Here is a 22459-nt window from a genome sequence, read left to right as displayed (position 1 = left end):
ACTTAATTGACCATATGAATTTTTCATCCTACTTTACTTCGGTTTGTTTGGATTGACATTGCTTTTGCTAACATTTTGTTTACTCATTTAACAAACGGTAGGAAGTGTTTCAGTTTTGTAAAGGTACATAAAGTTTTAACTTCTTTGAGAGGCATTTTGAAGTTGGGTTACTAAGTAAGGATAAGCTATATGGATGAACAACTTCTTTTTTACAATTAGGAGCGACACTTGCTTGATGACGGTGTTAGAACCTACACCGAAACGTCGCTCCTAATTGTAATGAAGAAGTTGTTCATGCATATATCTTATACTAACTTAGTACATAAAGTTCTTTTTATATCAACCATGCAAATGAAAACCATAGCCTGTCTGCAGTACTGCCAGTTTGCCTGTGACGTGTGACAACTCTGGAGATGGTGCACTTGAAGTAGCCCATGATCCTAGCAACGTGCTCCTGCGTCGCTCCCAATTGCAACATACCGATGACTCCCTCCCTCTGCTCTGCGGTTAGTCGAGGCATGCTCGTTGTTTTAAACAGTTCCATGTGATGAGAGAGTACAATCCTGCTCATGTTTTAAACCAGAATTTCATAGGGTAACCTTGTGCACATTTTCCATTTTCTTAGTGCACTTTTCTCGCAAATCACGTGACGCTTGTGTTGTTTGGCAAATTTGTTGAAAACTGACGACAATTAATTATTTGGTGGCGTTTCTTTTGCCCCTCAGTTTACTTTAGGGGAATTCCACAATGTCTAAAAATAAATAGGGACGGTATCATCATATGTCAATTTCTTTTAGATTGTGCACATTCCACAAATGCCATGATCTAAGTTTTCAAATAAAGAATGAATTTTGATCTTTTTATAATATATTTGTTGTCACAAACATGATTACCAAAAGAAATCATCGATCTCACCACTGTCTTGTATCGCTTCGGGAAATCCAACCGCGCCGCCTCAAACGGTAATCCCCGTCATCAGCAGCCGTAGTAGACGCAAACACACACCCAGACTTCACAGAACGTTAATATCAATCCATTTACATCATCAGCCGGATCTGGATTTCTTTCCAACTGTAACTTTACTGGGTGCAACTTTTATTTCATGTGAATGACATTGCCGTAGCCGCCATTTTCTGCCGTTTGTAAAGCCAAATGATGTCACTGCAAACGGAATGTTTGGGGCGGATGACGTCATGACTCTCCGCGTTGATAAAGTTCGCTTTGAATAATCAAAGATTGACGTTTAATGGATTTTTTATTATTTATACTTTGCGCAGGCACTGTCTTCAAATGATGAGTGTCAACAAATACAACTTCTTTCGTATTTGTTCTTTGTCGATTTCTTTGCGTAGTTATCTTATTGTACAAGTAAATGTGCGGTTCTTTCGGGTACTTTCTTGTCAGTTAACATGTCAGTGCTTGTGAAAACCTTAAATCGACGCCTTTGTACTAAACATCACCATAGTGACTTCCTAATAATAGATGTATGTATTATGTCATTACACAATATACTGATCATCGACGTCATTCTCTGGGGAATACGTTTTTGCGGATGTTTATACCTGACTGAAGCATGTTGTTAACAGTATGATAAGAGGATGTTATTGATAAGTCATTTATCATGACTTTATTGATTTTGTCAATGGAGGACTGTTGTCTGGGGACATGTGGAACGCCTAGAGGCAGCGAGAATGCTGTGGGGAAGTGCTGGTAAGTGTTTAGTAAGAAGTAGGAACAGGTAATCCAGGATTGTTTAAAACGTAACGCATTGTCCAAACTAAACTCAGAACAATGGGTAGCACTTTCTGTACAATCGATAGACAGTATTACAGCACAACACGGCTATATTGACTTTGTTCAACAACTACATCACTAAATCTACAACACTTTGTTCAACAAGTACATGACAAAATCTACAATACGTTGTTCAACAAGTACATAACTAAAATCTACAAGACTTTGTTCAACAAGTACATCACTAAATCTACAATATTTTGTTCAACAAGTACATCACTAAATCTACAATACTTTGTTCAACAAGTGCATCGTTCATTCTACAACATTTTGTTCAACAAGTACATCACTAAATCTACAACACTTCGTTCAACAAGTGCATCATTCAATCTAAAACATTTTGTTCAAAAAGTACATCACTAAATCTACAATACTTTGTTCAACAAGTACATCACTAAATCTACAATACTTTGTTCAACAAGTACATCACTAAATCTACAACACTTCGTTCAACAAGTGCATCATTCAATCTACAACATTTTGTTCAAAAAGGACATCACTAAATCTACAATACATTGTTCAACAAGTACATCACTAAATCTACAATACTTTGTTCAACGAGTACATCAGTAAATCTACAATACTTTTTCAACAAGTACATCACTAAATCTACAATACATTTTTCAACAAGTACATCACTAAATTTACAAGACTTTTTTAACAAGTACATCACTAAATCTACAACACTTTGTTCAACAAGAACATCACTAAACATACAATACTTTGTTCAACAAGAACATCACTAAATCTACAACACTTTGTTCAACAAGAACATCACTAAACATACAATACTTTGTTCAACAAGTGCATCGTTCATTCTAAAACATTTTGTTCAACAAGTACATCACTAAATCTACAACACTTTGTTCAACAAGTACATCATTCAATCTAAAACATTTTGTTCAAAAAGTACATCACTAAATCTACAATACTTTGTTCAACGAGTACATCAGTAAATCTACAACACTTCGTTCAACAAGTGCATCATTCAATCTACAACATTTTGTTCAAAAAGTACACCACTAAATCTACAATACTTTGTTCAACAAGTACATCACTAAATCTACAATACTTTGTTCAACAAGTACATCACTAAATCTACAACACTTCGTTCAACAAGTGCATCATTCAATCTAAAACATTTTGTTCAAAAAGTACATCACTAAATCTACAATACTTTGTTCAACAAGTACATCACTAAATCTACAATACTTTGTTCAACAAGTACATCACTAAATCTACAATACTTTGTTCAACAAGTACATCAGTAAATCTACAAGACTTTTTCAACAAGACGATCACTAAATCTACAAGACTTTTTTAACAAGTACATAACTAAAATCTACAATATTTTGTTCAACAAGTACATCACTAAGGACCTCTGCTGACTGTCTGCCCTGGGAAGCCGAGATCAAGTGATGGAGACGATCACACAATCAACCGCATCATTTCGACACCTGAGTGCTAGGCTGGAGATGGTTATTGAGATTTCAGATAGCCATGATAACTCCACCGCCATGTACAGTAAATGCCCTGCCCCTCCCCGAGTCCCCCCAAAGTATAATGGGAACGTCTTTGACCTTAGGCAATAGAAGGATCTTTGTTTGATAGCCGGAGACTTTTTTCATAGCAGTTATCTCCCTTTCTTTATACGATTTATTTCCCTCAAAGAAGGAAAACACTGAATGTCTGTTACATATATCGTTAATTTCGTATCACAACAAAAAGTTTTACCTCATTGAAGCAGTTGTTTTGTGTTGTTATCCATTATTTGAAACTCGCTTTGGCTGATTCTTGTATATATATAGCTGATTCTTGTATATATATATATATATATATAAAATTCATCTTGGCTATATTATGACGAGTGTTTTGGACACATTTTTTGAATGACCTATTGCATGGAGTGAATGAGTATAGTTTAACGCCGCTTTGAACCATATCCAGTCATATCACGACATGTCAGCCTACTGTGGGAAGAAAACCCGAAGTGATGCATATTTCAGACATTTACTTTGGTAAAACCAACGAACACGGATATGGTGCTGACAAAGCTAGAAACATAATCGAGACGAACCGGGATTCGAACCCATAATCATAGTTTCTGATGTACCCAAGGGACGCAACTCTGCAAAGGGTATTGCAGCGCCTCGGGCGATTGTTGTAACGAACTGACCACGAGTCCACCTGATCACCTTGGGTCCTTCCAATTGTAACGATAAACTGCCGAGTAAACAAACAACTATACACCCATAGTTGATTGTGGCTGTAAATGAAACAAACAAGAAACGGTTATTTGATGGTCATATATTTGTTGCGTTTTGAAAGTTTGCAGTGTTTCGGCGACTGTTTTCAGCCTGGTAACATTTTGGTAACGTTTGTAATGTTTTCGTCGAAACCAAATTTCAAGAGTATACTATATTTTGCCGGCAGTTTAGTTGATATTGTGAAAAAAATAGAAGGCATCCGATACAAACACAACCAACAATGATTTTTTGTTTTATTTGCGGTAAGTATTAAAAACAATTTCATTATAATCAGATCTAAATTCTCGCTACCGCTAAACAAAGATCTGAGGACATCCACTTAGGGATCACGTCAGAACGACCTCTCGCGAACTTTGACCGACCACTGAAACTACTAACAAGAAGTCGATATCAGCCAATGAGAAAGCAGCTTTCTCGAGCTTTACGGCACTCGTTTCAACCTGGCGACTTCCATTTCAGACTACGCGTAAAAATATGTTGACACAGTTCTCGATTAAAATTTTGAAAACGGAACAAAGGAACAATCCAGAATGTCTAATATATGGTTGCGATTGTATGGCAGTGCTTCCTAGGTATTTTACATAGCCTCCTCCGTTCAAATGTTTATCCCACGGAAGCGAGAGACACGATAATTTTGACGGAATCAGTCGTACGGGTCGTAACTGTCGTTCGAAATACCCCGTTTTAGCGTTTTCGAGGTTTCATGATCAGAAAACACATTCCGAGTGTCACTTTCATGATCTGGTAAGCCACGCTCTGATTGGTCGGATGAAAGGTCGGATGAAAAGTTGTTCTGACGTGACCCTTAATGGGATGTCTTAAGATCTTTGTTTAGCGATAGCGAGAACTAAGATCTGATTTAAATGAGATTGGTATTTAACACTCATCCTTGTCAACACATATCTACTTTCTTCGAATTGGTCGATTCAAATAAAGCTATCAGCTCATGCGTGATTCTTGATATATTATGAGCGCTTCATGCAGTGCGGATTTCCCACTTCGGCACAAACTTTGCGTATGCCTCTTACCGAGGCAAGGGAGTTAACTGCCTACATTTTATAGTCAGTTAACTCCCTTGCCTCTCGAAGGTGAGGGTGGTGACTTCAGTGCATATTTGTTCATCAGCTGGTGATTGACATTTTATTGACTCTGACACGTTTGAATGTTGTCATCTTCGATAGGCGTTACTGTTAAATAAAGTACATTAAGTCTAAAGATGTACTGATGCTAAATAATCTTCTTCAAATACAGGTACAGGTCATAAATCCGATCAAGCTAAGAAACGTTGATGGCGGAGAGTAGGTGGATGGGTGACGTGTTCAGCAGCTGGACTCCCTGAAAGTTCCTCGGGCTTCGATCCTGCCCACACTGACCATATGTAGCACACGTCGTGTCTCCATAGGCAAACCTTTGTTCGAAATATGCCTATGTTCACCAGCAGTGAAGGGGTACCCGGTCGGATGAGATCTTAATGTGACTGTTAACATCCTCGCGCCTTGTGTGGTTTGTATACTTCCCAGGGAGCTGACAATGAAATCGAGTACACGCTGATCCACTGACCGCAGTAATAATAATGTAGCGCTTAGAGCATGCACCTGTTTGATGTGGCAATATAAGTGAACATAAATAGCGTATATTATTATCATCGTGTGTTACGGCATGGCAACTATCATATGCTTCCCAGGGAGCTGAGAATGAAATCGAGTACACGCTGATCCACTGACCGCAGTAATAATAATGTAGCGCTTAGAGCATGCACCTGTTTGATGTGGCAATATAAGTGAACATAAATAGCGTATATTATTATCATCGTATGTTACAGCACGGCACCTATCATATATTAAGAAGGCTACTACAAAACAATTTTTATTCCGACATATCATATTTACCTTACGAAAACACACTTGGTTAATAATCTATATAAACTCCGTTGTCCACCTCCCTTCATGCATCAATTGCCTATAAACTAAAATATTGCTTCAAAATTACGTTAAATACCAACTATACATGATATATAAAGTTGATAAAAAACTAATCGGAATTTCTGAACGACATTTTGAATTTGCATATCACGAACTGATGCATTAAGTGCAAATTAGCGCAGATCACAGATTCGTGTTATTTTTAGAAATGTAAACATCGTTCGACGTCAAAGTTTAAAAACAGGCCAGACAAAAAACATCAGCTTCAGAAGCCTGCTAATAGTCATTTTACGTCCGTTTCATTTTTTACGTTTCTCAATCTGTATCCAAATATCCGGAGCTGATTTCAGTTCTTTCATGAGGTTAAATCAACCAAATTGTATGACAAGCCTAACTTTGTAGTTGCTATAACCTTGAAGTTTTCTGTAGCGGTTTGATCTGTTCTATTTTGTATTCCTCTGCACTTAAAACAAAAAAAAACATTATGTTTTGTCAGCTTCGCCGGGGATTGGTCTCCTAAATATGAAATATCAAAGGCGCTCAAAAGCCTTTGCTGAAATTGTGTCAAAAAGAAGTGGAATGTCTGTTAAGATGCAATTAAACATTATGCGGCGACGCAGGTGAAGAAAGAATGCCCACACTTGTAACAAATACAATAATTGTATTTTTAATTTACTTTAATGCTTATAAATTGTGTCAAAATCGTGTGTGTTATTTTCCCTATTCGTTGAACTAATGAACACGTATGACCATCTGTATCATAATTGTTTGTTTGTTTGTTTGTTTGTTGTTAAAGGTCGCACTCAGCAATATTCCAACTATATGACGGCGGTCTGTAAATAATCGAGTCTAGACCAGACAGTCCAGTGATTCACATCACTATCATCGATCCATGCAATTGGGATACGATGACATGCATCAACCAGCGACCCTGACCACCCGATCCCGTTAATCGTTTCTTACGACAAGCATAGTCGCCTTTTACGGCAAGCATGGGCTGCTGAAGACCTACTCTACCCCGGATCTTCACGGGTCGCATCATAATTAATATGTTGCTGACGATGATGTTACTGACTATGTTGTTGTTGATGATGTTGTTGATGATGAAGATAAGGGACCGACCATTTTATGTTCGGGGAGGGTGGCCATGGGATTTGTTCCAGAAAGTACCGGAAATAATAATTTGGTCTCGGATTTTAAATAAAGAATAGCATCCTCGCAGGACGTTGGTGGGTATATGAGGTGAGGTGAAATGGGGTTTAACGTCGCGTCCAAGATTATTGCACTTATATAGCGACGTGTGTGTGTGTGTGTGTGTGTGTGTGTGTGTCTGCTTGTACTAGTCCGGACTGATGCCGATTTATAGTGCTAGCACACTGAGATAGCATGCCGCAGTTTAACATGAATACCCAACTCAGACACAGTATACTGACTCCGAGCCGACCACTCCTTGTTTTAGTCCCTTAATGCCGATCGCCAGACAGGGTAACAACAAGTACCATCTTTTAACGTCTTTTGGTATGACGCGGCTTGGGATCGAACCCCGGACTTTCCGCTCTCCGGGCGGACGCTCTACCATTAGACCACGGGTCTATCATTAGTCTTTTGTGGGTATATAAAGACAAATGTGGTGTGTAAAAGGAAAAAAATAATATTAGGTTCCTCCATTACAATTTTATATAATAGAAATAATGACGTTGATGTAACAAAAATCGTGATTTTTTTTACGATGCTGATGCTGTGTGGATGATGATGATGATGATGACGGCGGTGATGATGCTGACGTTGACCGTAACAAAGATCGTAATACATGTATATGTATCGATTTGTAGTGACGATGCTGATGCTATGATGATGATGATGATGATGATGATGATGATGATGATAGAGAAATTGAAGAATATGCGTAGGCTGATGGGTTTTTTTATGACAAGTTGGTAATGGTATCGATTCTGGTGATGATATTGATCACATTTATGATCATGATGATGTTGAAAATCTAAGGTTGTTCAATCTATTATGATGATTTCTATGACAAAATTGATGCTGCTGTTGATGATAATGAGGAGAAGGATGTTGATGATAACATTCCATATAATCGTATTGATCCTTGTGACGATGATGAAAATAATATAACGACGAGTTGGTAATGAGTTACCGTTTTTCATGACACTGATACTGATCATGATTCTTGTAAACAAACGTCTATGACCTGCTTCATTTCGAGCTTTCCTCCCACATGCCAATACAATTACAACGCCTTTTCAAAGCCACGTTGATCAAACTCACCATCTCCCCGTTTTTTACTATAAAAGCAACATACTTCAAAAACTCACTGAATACAAGACCGCCTCCGTGGTCTAATGGTAGAGCGTCCGACCGGAGAGCGGAAGGTCCGGGGTTCGATCCCCGACCGCGTCATACCAAAAGACGTTAAAAGATTGTACTTGTTGTTACCCTGTCTGGCGCTCGGCATTAAGGGCTGGTCGGCTCGGAGTCAGTATCTCAGTGAGCTAGCACTATAAATCGGCATCAGTCCGGCCTAGTACAAGCAGTACTATACCATCGCTATATCAGTGCAGTAATCTTGGACGCGACGTTAAACCCCATTTCACCTCACCACCTCACCTCTAAATAACATCAGTATCAACGATATTGGACATATTTGAATACGGAACAAACATCCCCCTCCCAGACCTGCATGGATGTGACATCCCTCCCGGCCACGTAAACAAACATACCGAGATTACCAGGGATTAGCTCGACGCTGGACAGCTGGGTTCTATAACCCTAAGACAGTGCCCAGCGGTTCCCACCGCGCAGCTCCAGCCATGAAATCTCTTGACAAGCATGCTACTGTCCTGAAATAACTGTTGGGGGTCAGTGGAATTCCAATGTAGGTTAGTTTAGAAAAGATAGGAATAAACAAAACATTTACTTTGTATTCAGTGAGGTGAGGTGAGGTGAAATGGGGTTTAACGTCGCGTCCAAGATTATTGCACTTATATAGCGACGTGCATGTATGTGTATGTGTTTGTGTGGCTGCTTGTATTAGTCCGGACTGATGCCGATTTATAGTGCTATCTCACTGAGATACCATGCCGCAGTTTAACATGAATACCCCACTCAGACACAGTATACTGACTCCGAGCCGACCAGTCCTTGTTTTAGCGCTTAATGCCGAGCGCCAGACAGGGTAACAACAAGTACCATCTTTTAACGTCTTTTGGTATGACGCGGCCGGGGATCGAACCCCGGACCTTCCGCTTTCCGGGCGGACGCTCTTCCACTAGACCACGGAGGCGGTCTTGTATTCAGTGAGTTTTTGAAGTATGTTGCTTTTATAGTAAAAAACGGGGAGATGGTGAGTTTGATCAACGTGGCTTTGAAAAGGCGTTGTAATTGTATTGGCATGTGGGAGGAAAGCTCGAAATGAAGCAGGTCATAGACGTTTGTTTACAACCCACGGTGATCGGATCCTTGCATAGGTAAGGGACGCAACTCTGCACAGCGAAATATGGCGCTGTAGACGACTGGACCCTGTGTTGTTATAAAGAGGAAGGTGTATAAATAACATCTTAAACCAATGATTAGTTAAACCCGTACGTGTATGGCACTGACAAATAGTATCTTGAATTCGGCCTCCCGATTAGCGGATCTTGGTAAGACTAGGAGAAGCAACTCTACACAATGAACTACGGCGCCTTAGTTAATAGGTCTTACGTGCCCCCGTGTTGTTTAATGTAGTAGTAGATGGGTACATTATATTCGTGAATGTACATTTTCAGTTTTACAGAAAACCTCTTCAACCAGTGAAATCCGAGCTGGCGTTTGGGAAGCATCCCATCCAAGATGAAGAATGTGTGAAACCGATTCTCGACGGCGTAATATCACCCTCTCGAGTCGATGACGAACTCGACCAGGCTTCTTCAGGGGGCAAAAAAAAGTATATACCGTTTTGGGGGGTATGTTATTGTAATTTGAAAGAAGTGTTGTTAAATTTGATTATGTCAATTAAACCATCACTCATTCCCGAAACAAAAATTTGTGCCCGGGTAATAGTGGTAAACAAATAAATTGGTTCACTGGAAAATGGGGTAAAAATGAATTTGCAACCTCATGCCTGCTACCATGTTTAAAATATTGAAATATTGTAGATAAAATGTCAAATATGAGCAGCTGTGTATTTTGATAATTTTTTTAAAACGTTTCACTTAAAAAATAAATTTAAACAATAAAATCATGTAGAAGTATTTTGGTTTGGGTGATCCTGGCACAGTCAGGCTGGTTAGGCTCATCATCGGCTCGGGGCCCTTGTCCCCTCTACACGCAGCCCAGACAGCGAATGGGACTTCTCCAAGGAAGTGCTGCCTAGTCAAACCCACACAGAACTTTTCGGAAAACGTGAAGACTCCAACACTGCAGCCTTCTGCATTACCCAAATTGTCAGAAGGGCTGTATTCCTGGTAGCAAACCCGGGTACTCTCCCAGTGTCAGTCAGCAGATTGGCAGGTACCAAACCTTAGGCACCGAGAACAATGGGGAGTCGGACAACTTGGTACTTGGTATGCAAGCGTGACATTTCGAAAGTGAGGTGCGCATATTTGCCATGTTTTCCTGAATCCATAAGTGTCAAAAGGGAAAGAAAATTTAATGATATAAATGATTTCACTGCATCTATGAAAAGGACAAAATCAGGTTTATTTGCCTGTATAGGTCTGAGGCTTATTCCAAGGAATTTTGTATTTATCATTTCCCTCAACATATTCTGGGTCGTACCATGGATGGACGTCTGTGTCAAAACCACAAGCATGTCGAAGGAGGTGACAAAAGGATCGAGCCACTCCATCATGTCGTTTAAGATACTGTGTTTGAGCCCAAGCATCCACTGGAAATGGGTTGGACAGTATTATTAAATTCATTGCGTATTCTACATTTCATATTTACATTTTGATGCAAAATCACACATTGACGGTTTCGAGTGGGAAGTGACGGGTCCTGAGCAGCAAACAGAAAGCCTTCTGTTTCACGTTTTAGGCAAGCCGACTTCATTCAAGCGAAGGACTCTGCATGGTTGCTGATCACAGTCAACACACTGCACATTAACGCGATGCAGTGGTCGTTCAGATAGCCTCTCCTTGAAAAACTGGGCCGATTTGATACACTTCGCTTGGTTGACACTCATTTCTGTACCGTCCAGCAGTACAGAACCATCAACAAAATCAACATTGACATTGAGATAATGTCCCACATCCTTGACTCGTTTAAAGAAAACTGTGGAATGCTTAGTTTTCACCATGAGTCACGCCATGCTCCTCAAGAGGATCATCAGACAAATAGATACGTGCGAAAGTGCACATTACAATTCTATCTATTCTGAAGAGCCTTCACATTAATCAAACCACACCCTACCATTATGTCTTTTAAAAATTAAGCGACTGAGGGAAGAGCGGGAGGATGGAATCTATTGTCTGACATGATGTTTTGTGTGAGAGGGTTTTTTAAGTCTACCCCCCATCAAGTAAACTGACTGATCCCCCTATCATCATCATCATCATCATCATCATCATCATCATCATCATCATTATCATCATCATCATTATTATTATCATCATCATCATCATTATCATTATTACTACTACTATTTTTATTATTATTATTAAATAATGACATGATATGATCTTAAATTGTAACAGCTGCGCTCGTTGGAAGGTTTTCACGAACACCTGTTATACAATCGTACAATAGACTCTGCTTTCAACACAAATTATTTATTACGATTATAGAAAGAGCTTTAGTCGCTTTATTTTACTGATACCCAAAACAATGGAAACTGTAGATTGTATTGCCAGCCGTTCAGAGTTCTGTTTGGCGTTTTTGTTCAACTTCTTGAAGGTTAAAATAATATATGCTTAATGCAATTAGCACACGGTAAACATGAAATTCACTCATACAATGCTGCACACTCAAAAGCAGTAATGTATTTTTACACTCAGAATTACAGTGCAAATTTTGACTCAACAAAAGTGGAAGTGTTGCAGGGTCGATAAAGGTGTTTGTGGCTGGGCGGTGTTAAGTCACGGGAATAACACACAATCTGTTAATCACGGGCAGATTAGGTGCATTATTGCTGTTTTCTTACACACTGCTCCGCTGCGGTAAACTGTAAGTGTAAACACTAAATAGGGCAAAAGTCCTATCGAAACAAATACCACAAATTATTCCAAAAACGCTCACGGAAAAGCGCCCTGTTGAGATGAATGCGTGTTCGCTCTGTCATGCCTGCCGTGAAGTTGCCGGTTCGGCAATGGTTCTCGTATACTGGCTGATGTTGCAAATTTATTTTGCTTCGCCGTTATAATGATATCTTAAGCCTCTCCCACCGGCTTCATCATTATGTTGCTGTCTTTGTACATTCATTCTTTATCATTGGCCTTGTCGTTATGTTGCTATCTTTGTACTTTCATCCCAAGTTGTGTTGTGTAAACATCATTAAAATATATATATATATATATATATATATATATATATATATATATATATATATATATATATAGTACTCCGGAACAGAATAGGTCTTCAGCAACCCATGCTGGCCGTAAAAGGCGACTATGCTTGTCGTAAGAGGCGACTAACGGGATCGGGTGGTCAGGCTCGCTGACTTGGTTGATGCATGTCATTGTATCCCAATTGCGTGGATCGATGCTCATGATGTCAATTACAAGATTCTCTGGTCCAGACTCGATTATTAACAGACCGCCGACATATAGCTGGAATATTGCTTAGCGCGGCGTTAAACAACAACAACAACAACAAAAATACAGAGCATTCACTCGACGAAGGAGCAAGAAGTAGCTCCGAAGCGCCGAACAAGAATAAAAAAGTTGCTATCCATACAAAAGTGTCATGTTTTGATGTTACCTTTGATCGCACATCAACTGAGCCCAGGTTACCCGTCCAGGTACTCACGATGTGCGATCAGTCAGACAGTGGATATTCTACTATTGATATTTGGTTGCGCGAATAGTCTGAAAGAGCCAAGAACTATTGTTTTCACTTAACGCCCAATGTTAAATGTGACAGTTCAATTGATATCCCACTACGCAGCATGTTTAAGCAAAATACATCTTAGATTTTTGAGACTGTAGAATGTGTTGCCAGGCCAGGTGTTACGATGGATGTTACCCGTAGGACAGGACACCTGTTCGAAGACACCTGGTGTCATCATTGTTCTCTATAACCACTCCTACTCTTCCATAGGGTAGCATTGGCTTGTCTGGTCTTTTTCCACCAGAAGAAGGGGACACGGGTGGCCCAGTCGTCTAAGGCGCCGCGATTCGCTGTGCAGAGTTGCGTCCCTTGGACACGCCAGAAACCTATGATTGTGGATTCGAAGCCCGGTTCGCCCCGATTATGCTTCTAGGTATGTCAGCACCATACTCGTGCTCGTTGGTTTCACCGAAGTGGTAAACGTCCGAGACCTTCATCACTTCGGGCTTCTCTCCCACATTAAGCTGACACGCCGTGATATAACTGGAATACTGTTAAAATCGGCGTTAAAAACCCAACCCAGTCACTCACTCCACCAGAAGAAGCAAGGAAATAAAATCCCGTTCAGCCAGCTGGGTTTATCTAGTTGTCCTCCTTATTGACCAGCGTCTGGATTAACGAATATACGTATACGACTCTTGATCTTGATGGACGTTCTCAACGGTAATCGTCCAGAAGACGTGGTTTCCGAACTAACATTCATTCGTGACCAACTCGTGTTATTCCGGGACAAGCCGAATGCAGGTTACGGAAAGGGGCGAGTGGTGACGAATGAACTAACAGGGTTCCGCTGTCTGTGGAAGTCTTCATAGTGTCTTTAATGTTTCGTGATGTTTTATACGAATCGTTGCCAGTAGTTTTATTTCTCGCGACGGTGATACAAACATAAACACCAAAAACTTTATAATCCGTTTGTATAGCTATAAACTTATTAACAGTTCTGCATTCAAACATGGTGTGTTCTGAGATTTTTGGTTGTTATTTAGGATTAAAAAAAACAGTGTTTTCAATGTAGAGCTAGTTGACCTGTAGATTTAACGCGCTATATTGACTTTGGAATTGAACGCATAGCGTGAGGTTAGTTTTGTCTGTGTTATTATCGAATGGTGATAAACCTTCTGTTATTGATTAGTTACCTGTAGTTTTCTATATAACAAACACACATGATTTATCTCCTAAAATGAAACCTCATGCTGCGTTATCGGTTCCAATTTCATTTTAGTGTGGTTAAGTCTATAGGTAACTATTCATATTTAAGACAATGTATGTATATCTTCAAACTTTCTACTGGAACTAGACTTGCACAAGTTTCTTAGGCAATAATAATTAGTTAAAATCGTAATTTCTAGAATGATTATATAAATTAATACAAGTTGTCGCTATAAAAGACTGGTGTCATTAGAACTGTCCGCATATATAGACTTGCTTATCATAAGCCTTACAGTAGCTATACGCCCATGGATTTATCATTCAGTACAGACTTGGAGCAAGGCTAATTTGACATAGCAATAGGTAATGTGATCAATCCTAGGAGGAGAGGAGCATATTATTTTTCTGTTAAATTACAATTAAAGAATCTGTATTTTCTGTAGGTTTATTTTCAGTTTGAAAAATACAACAGATGGTATCGATAAGATCGTCACAATCACAAGTAGCTGTTAGGGGATTCCCCGTCGTGGTATCACTTGGTTAACGGAATTAAAAAATATGATTCTTCCCGTCTAAGTTTTCTAAATTTTAGTAACGAATTCAAATCAGTAGGTCAATGGCAAAGGGGAGTAATTAAATATGCTTGCCCGACCACCAATACGTTTCGAAAATCATTTCAACTAAATCCGTTTTATATTTCTATTTAAGTCCATTTCAAGTCAGTAAACAAACGCACTAGAAGCTCCCAAGCAGCATTTGAATAGTTCACATTATACAGCCGATCCTATAACTTCTGATATAACGCAGGCGTCTAACTGGTGGGCTGGAAGCATGTGGCCTCGTTCTCGTACGTGCATTTCCAGTTGATGAAGTCATAGAAAAGACCCCCCGGACAGGATCTCTTCGCCAATTGGCCTTCTGCGCACACGTAGAAACTCGAACAGTTGGACCAATCAGGGAACTCGAAGTACATCACGTGGTTTGGACAGACCATCAGATCCGGACCTGAAAAGGAAGCGGTGGATTACTACGCGATCAGTGAGTGAGTGGGTTTAATATTTTAGTTAGATATATATATATATATATATATATATATATATATATATATATATATATTTGTAGTTTGTTTGTTTGTTTGACATGCATCAACCAAGTCAGCGAGTCTGATCTCCCGATCCCGTTAGTCGGCTCTTACGACAAAAGGGATGCTGAAGTCCCGGATCTTCGCGGGTGGGTGAAGGTGGAGTTTGTAAAGGGGCTCAAATATTTGCTCCGTGTATTCTAAGTCAGTGAATGAGTGAGTGGAGAGCGCTGTCAGCACAATTTAGCTTTATAATCTGTCAACAATTCTCATATAGATAAACACACTCGAAGCTTACATGTCGTTGGCCTGCTGAGCCTGCATCGGGCGTTCCTGGGGTAGTCACAGTACCCCCGGGCAGCGTTGAAGTGGAGACTGACGGGGCAGTTCATGACGTAGATCCTGGCGTTGGCGCACACGATGTACTGGTTGCAGTAGTCGGGGTGAGGGAACGACCCCCGCCGGCCGTCGCAGAGGTGAACCCATGACGTCGACTGGCTCAGTGACGTCAGTACTGTGTACAATACACCCAGCTGTTATTTATATTGACGACGATCACCGACAACTTGTATTTGATCCAACAATGAGATTATTAAGGTTTGAAACCACATAGAATGTATTAGGCCTGAGTTCTTAATTAAGCATGAAAAGAGAACAACGCCTTAAGTGAGTGAGTGAGTGAGTATGGTTTTAAGTCGCGTTTAGCAATATTCCAGCAATATCACGGCGGGGGACACCAGAAATGGGCTTCACACATTGTACCCATGTCGGGAATCGAACCCGGGTCTTCGGCGTGACTAGCGAACGCTTTAACCACTAGGCAACCCGACCAACCCGAACAACGCCTTAAATATTCATCGACTATCCAAATAGACACATATGGGAGTGAGTATGCTTTTACGCTGCTTTTGGTATTAGTCTAGCAATATCACCGCGGGGATCACCAAAGTGGGTGTATCTGTATTATTCTGTATCTGCATGTGTATCTGTACATGATGACACACTTCCATAGTTCCAAAACACGACATTTTTTTGACAGTGACAAATACACGTATAGTCTGGAAGGTAATTTAAGGTACCGACGTTTTTGGAACGAGCATTCATTGAAACAGCCATCTGCTTAATGCTACCCCTGCGTCACAGGGCCATATGACTCAGTTGAACCAATCAACTCAACTCGAAAGGGTGCACGGGAATCACGCACGCACGAATACGGTGTTAGCGTTGGGCGTCTCAACGTGCATGATTCCCGTGCACCCTTTCGAGTTGAGTTGAGAAGGTTATTTAAGATGAGGAAACCTCTTTTTGTGCTACTCCTTTAAGTATCAGGGGCTCGATAGAATTTAAGGGTCCGATGGTTGTGTATTGCTTCAAATATCCTCCTTTTTCATTAAACGAGCAATAAGATAAGTATTATTTAACATAAAAATATATAATACAAAATATAATACAGTTGATATCACGGTCTGCTAATTCCAGTATGCAGAGAAAATGCATTTGTTTTTGTTACCTTTTTTTACGTTAAATGGCCAGAAATCGAACAGTCCTATAAGATCATACATGGAAACTCTTGATAAGGACATGGTGTTCTACATAATTCTAGCAATCAATGCAAATGATAGAAAACATCAGATATACAGTAAACTACGTTTATACCTAACATGCTTATAACGAACTGACGGATATTACGAACTTAATTTTTGGCCCCGGCCATTTGCTGTATAGACGTTGTATATATGCATATAACGAACTGCGGTTATAACGAACCTAAACTTGTGGTCCATTTGAGTTCGTTATAACCCTAATTTACTGTACAAGAATGCAAACATGAATTAAGTTCTGGTTAAAATTTGATGAAACGTCGGCGATAATTTTACAGACACGTATTTGAAAAGAGGAATACAATGTACATCGGTTATGTTTTAAACCTACAGAAAATAATGTTAAAATTAAAATATATCAAATTATAGACACACAGGCGAAAACAAAGTTGCACTCTCTTAAAGGTTATTCAAGTTTTTAAAATCTTATTCTTACCTGTAGCACTGGCAACCACCAACCAGAACAAGGTATCCATCTTTCAGAGGCTCAACAGAACGTCCGCTTCCTATATAAACATTATTGGATGGGCATAAAACACCACCTTGTAAAACTCCACCCTCTGGTTACCTAGCAATAACGAATATCCTCCGCCGTAATTGGCTTCATCGCGGCTTCAATGAGAGCTGATTTATTCAAATAACATCTGAAAGAAAAAAGTATATTTTTATTACATTTGAGACGCCAATGATTATTCGTTCCTCGTTGAAAAGGATTTTATTTCGAAAGGAAAATATGCTTTTAAACATGCATCTGCAAAATGACTCAGTACTGATTTTTTTCCCTTTCGCCCTTAAAGGTTGAATATTTTTAAGTGTTTGTTCGATGTATTATGAAATGTGGTATTTCAGTTAGTGCGAATAAACGTCATCAGTGAAACACATAAGCTCTAAACGTGAGCAACACAAAACGGGAGAAAACTGTCACTCTCTGCTATGTTTATGCAGTCGAACAGATCAGATTGTCGTGACCCGGAGAATGTTACATATGTAAGCTCTCTGTTCGCGTTAAGGCGCTGTTTACCCAAAACAACATAGCGATATTATTATTGCTTTGCTCAAATAAAAGGTGTGTGCTTTATCCATGGGCTGAATTCTAATTGCTCTTCTTTGAGGAGCTGGTTGTCAAACATGATAAGACACTTGGGTGCTTTGGGAGACGTGGATTTATAACAGTACAGTGTATTTCATTCGTAAAGTTACAGGTCCCTCCTCGATAACATGCAACGCTCAATATGAACATTAATTATTATGTTATGAAATTGTTTCGATTCTCTTATTTTATACATTATGTCAACGAAGTGGACACACCTGTTTCCATTTTTTTAGATCAAAATTTTAGAAATGCGAGCGAATCGTTGAGTATGGGTTCAGTGAAACAGGAGTTGTGAAACAGCAGAGGGTCGTGCCGGGTGGTCTGTGGTCTGTGGTCTGTAGTCTGGAGTCTGTGGTCTGGGGTCTGTGGTCTGTGGTCTGTGGTCTGGAGTCTGGAGTCTGTGGTCTGGGGTCTGGGGTCTGAGATCGGGGTTCGGAGTTCGGGGTTCGGGGTGCTAGGGTCCAGGTTGCTGGGTTGCTGGGGTCTGGGGTCCGGGTCGGTGTTCGCGGTGGTGGGGTGCTAGGGTGCTGGGTGCTGGGTGCTAGGGTCGAGGGGCGGGGTGGTTGGGGCGGGGTTTGATGGTCAGGGAGGATGACATTTGAGGTTCGAATATTAGGTTCGACCTTTTGTTCGAGTTATTGGGTGGTTACTTATAATGAAAAAAACAACTTGGTATTCCTATATATACCTGTGATGGATACTTCGCAAAATGTTGATGCGTACGCTATAGAAAGCACTTGTAGCTGAGAGACATTACATACTGTTAGATAATACATCCAATGATTATACAGCATTGCTGTTGGATGCAGCAACAAAGCATCCCTTTGAAAGTAAGGATAAGATATATGGATGAACGACTTCTTTATTACAATTAGGAGTGACGTTTTGGTGTAGGTTCTAACACCGGTATCAAGCAAGTGATGTTCATATAGTAAACTACGGTTATAACGAACTCAAATGGACCACTAGTTTTAGTTCGTTATAACCGTAGTTCGTTATATGCATGTATACAACGTCTATACAGCAAATGGCCGGGACCAAAAAAATTAAGTTCGTAATATCCGCTAGTTCGTGAAAAGCATGTTCGTTATAAACGTAGTTTACTGTAGTATGGATAAGAAGCATATATACAGGTATGAAGCAGTGTTTATACAGCTAAGTAAATTGGGATGTAGTAACAATGGATCGGAGATGTCTGTTATGTTCACGATGCGTTTGATACGACGTTCCTAATTGTAATATTGTAATAAAGAAGTTGTTCATCCATAAATCTTCTCCTTACTTAGTGGGGCGGTCGGGTAGCCTAGTGGTTAAAGCGTTCGCTAGTCACGCCGAAGACCCGGGTTCGATTCCCGACATGGGTACAATGTGTGAAGCCCATTTCTGGCGTCCCCCGCCGTGATATTGCTGGAATATTGCTAAAAGCGGCGTAAAACCGTATTCACTCACTCACTCTCCTTCCTTAGTATTCCAACTTCTAAATGCCTCTCAAAGAAATTACCTTTGGAAACTATTACCCATTGAAGCCGACTGAGTACAATTCAGTAAACTACGGTTATAACGAACACGCTTATAACGAACTGACGGATATAACGAACTACTTTTTTGGTCCCGACTATTTGCTGTATTTATGCTGTATATATGCTTATAACGGACTACGGTTAAAACGAACTAAAATTAACAGTCCCTTTCAGTTCGTTATAACCGTACTTTACTGTATGTAAAAACGAATAAGCGGGAAAACGATGATATCATTAGTCTATTTCTAAATACACATTTTTGACACAGAACATATGCACGTTTTTATCAATTAACCTATAACAAAAGGAGCAAGAATGGAGTTGATTAAATGATTCTTGAAGAATGTAGGCCATCGGCGCATGTTCATACATACAACCCTCACAGGCACGACATGTGAAGCCCATTTCTGGTGTCCCCCGCCGTGATATTGCTGGAATATTGCTAAAAGCGGCGTAAAACTATACTCACTCATGCATACAGGTATATCCACAATTTCTACCACAACTGACACTGTGGATGAACGTAGATAGCTGTTTGACATATGCGAATGTGTAGATGTTCGTGATTTATTTTGTTGGTTATCGGGGGCGGTCAGGTAGCCTAGTGGTTAAAGCGTTAGCTCGTCACGCCGAAGACCCGGGTCAGATTCCCGACATGGGTACAATGTGTGAAGCCCATTTCTGGTGTCCCCCGCCGTGATATTGCTGGAATATTGCTAAAAGTGGCGTAAAACCATACTCACTCACTCACTGTTCGTTATCGAATGTCTTGAACCATTACATCAAAAAATACATTAAATTTGAGGTTTCATGACCTCAGATATTTTCATGACAAGGACGAATGCCGTCACGAGTTATCTTAAGAACCAAATTGCGCCTACCTTTGCCCAGAGTTCAAAGTAAATCCAAAATCAAGTCCTCGCTCGACTGTCTTTCCGTCATATGAGCGCCGAGCTTCGCTCGTTGCTTTATCCACGACCAAGTGTTGTATTTGTTGAGAGTTCGATACCAGTGGGCGTTGGTTAATTTGCTTATAGCTATAAACTGTGCCGCGTTGCGCCGGGCTGGTCGTGTGGGATTCACCTGAACAAACTTACTTTGGGATCGTTCCGGGCTTTTGCCCCACAATGTACAGACCGTAGACTGAATCTTAACGCTATTTGTATGGCAGAGAAAGCAATATTGACCATCTGATGCTGCCAAAACATCGAGGTGTGAGGATGTCGGGAAGGACACAGCCCGCCTGAAATCAATACATGCTGGCTGACCTGGTCGGAGATGTGTCAGGAACTTGTTGCTTAGAAGAATAAATGTCGCAAACAACGGACCCCCACCAATCTGTTGTTTACTGTAAACGACGTGCAATACTACAAAGGGATCTTGTTTGTTTATTTACAACTAGGTAGTGCAATAGACACCTCGTCCGAGAGGCCTATGTTGGCATTTCAAGCGACTAGAATGTGGCTCACGTGTGGACTTGAAGCTTGGTTTGTTTGTTGTGATTTAACGCCGCACTCCAATATACAAACAAAGGCGGTAGTAGTCGAGTTTGTACCAGATCAGCCAGTGATTGACATCATGAGCATCGACCAACCAAGTCAGGCTGCCTGACCATCCGATCCTGTTAGTCGCTTCTTACGACAAGCACTGGTTTTTGAGGTGAGGTGAAATGGGGTTTAACGTCGCGTTCAAGATTATTGCACTTATATAGCGACGTGCATGTACGTGTGTGTGTTTGTGTGGCTGCTTGTATTAGTCCGGACTGATGCCGATTTATAGTGCTAGCTCACTGAGATACCATGCCGCAGTTTAACATGAATACCCCACTCAAACACAGTATACTGACTCCGAGCCGACCAGTCCTTGTTTTAGCCCCTTAATGCTGAGCACCAGACAACAAGTACCATCTTTTAACGTCTTTTGGTATGACGCGGCCGGGGATCGAACCCCGGACCTTCCGCTCACCGGGCGGACGCTTTACCACTAGACCACGGAGGCAGTCCGGGTTTTTGAAGATCGGCGGTCGGGTAGCCTAGTGGTTGAAGCGTTAGCTTCTCAGGCCGAAGACCCGGGTTCGATTATTGACATGGGTACAGTGTGAAAAGTCCATTTCTGGTGTCCCCCGCCGCGATATTGCTGGAAAGAGGCGTAAACCCAAACTCACTCACTCACTCATGAAAATCAATTTTAAGTATACTGTGTCTGAGTGGGGTATTCATGTTACACTGCGGTATGCAATCTCAGTCGGCTAACGGGGGCCCACTCGTCTAAGGCGCCGCGATTCGCTGTGCAGAGTTGCGTCCCTTGGACGCATCAGAAACCTATGATTGTGGGTTCGAATCCCGGTTTCTAGGTTTGTCGGCACCATATCTGTACTCGTGGGTCTCACCGAAGTGGTAAACGTCTGAGACCTGCATCACTTTGGGCTTTTCTCCCACGATTAAGCTGACACGCCGTGATATAACACACACACACACACACACACACACACACACACACACACACACACACACATATATATATATATATATATATATATATATATACACACACATCTCACGAACACCTGGTGTCATCACTGATTTCACCTTCTGTTTTGTACTGGTTCTCTGGTGGTATGGAGTGAGTGAGTATGGTTTTACGCCGCTTTTAGCAATATTCCAGCAATATCACGGCGGGGGACACCAGAAATGGGCTTCACACATTGTACCCATGTCGGGAATCGAACCCGGGTCTTCGGCGTGACGAGCGAACGCTTTAACCACTAGGCTACCCGACCGCCCCTGGTGGTATGGAGATGGGTGTCTCATGACTGTAAGCTGGGGCACGATATCAGAGGGTGGCCCAGTCGTCTGAGGCGCCTCGGTTGGGCACGCCAGAAACCTACAATTGTGGGTTCGAATCCCGGTTCACCCCGATTATGTTTCTAGGTTGGCTAGCATCATATATGTCTGAGACCTGCATCACTTCGGGCTTTCCTCC

General features: G+C 40.8%; 1 protein-coding gene across 1 annotated transcript; it reads right to left on the bottom strand.

Annotated features, from left to right (window-relative positions):
* Positions 1-14613: 14613 nt before the first annotated feature.
* Positions 14614-20605, bottom strand: LOC124137894 (peritrophin-1-like). The gene is made up of 4 exons (XM_046504370.2): positions 20359-20605; positions 17301-17508; positions 15562-15777; positions 14614-15187 (listed from the first exon to the last, which is right to left on the bottom strand). Exons 2-4 carry the CDS (start codon positions 17338-17340, stop codon positions 14994-14996), a joined length of 450 nt encoding a protein of 149 aa, XP_046360326.2. The 5' UTR covers positions 17341-17508; positions 20359-20605; the 3' UTR covers positions 14614-14993.
* Positions 20606-22459: the final 1854 nt, after the last annotated feature.

Source organism: Haliotis rufescens, unplaced genomic scaffold, assembly GCF_023055435.1.
Source record: "Haliotis rufescens isolate VD_foot unplaced genomic scaffold, xgHalRufe1.0.p SCAF_138, whole genome shotgun sequence".
In the NCBI taxonomy this organism is placed as follows: Eukaryota; Metazoa; Mollusca; class Gastropoda; order Lepetellida; family Haliotidae; genus Haliotis; species Haliotis rufescens.
Note: the sequence above shows the minus strand (reverse complement) of the source record. Positions and strands in the feature narration are given on the sequence as shown.

Coding starts and splice junctions, on each gene's coding strand:
- LOC124137894 (XM_046504370.2), bottom strand. CDS start 17,340: ATGGATACCTTGTTCTGGTTGGTGGTTGCCAGTGCTACAG. Junction 15,778..17,300: donor GGTGGTTGCCAGTGCTACAG/GTAAGAATAAGA, acceptor TATTGTACACAG/TACTGACGTCACTGAGCCAG. Junction 15,188..15,561: donor GCTCAGCAGGCCAACGACAT/GTAAGCTTCGAG, acceptor CTTCCTTTTCAG/GTCCGGATCTGATGGTCTGT.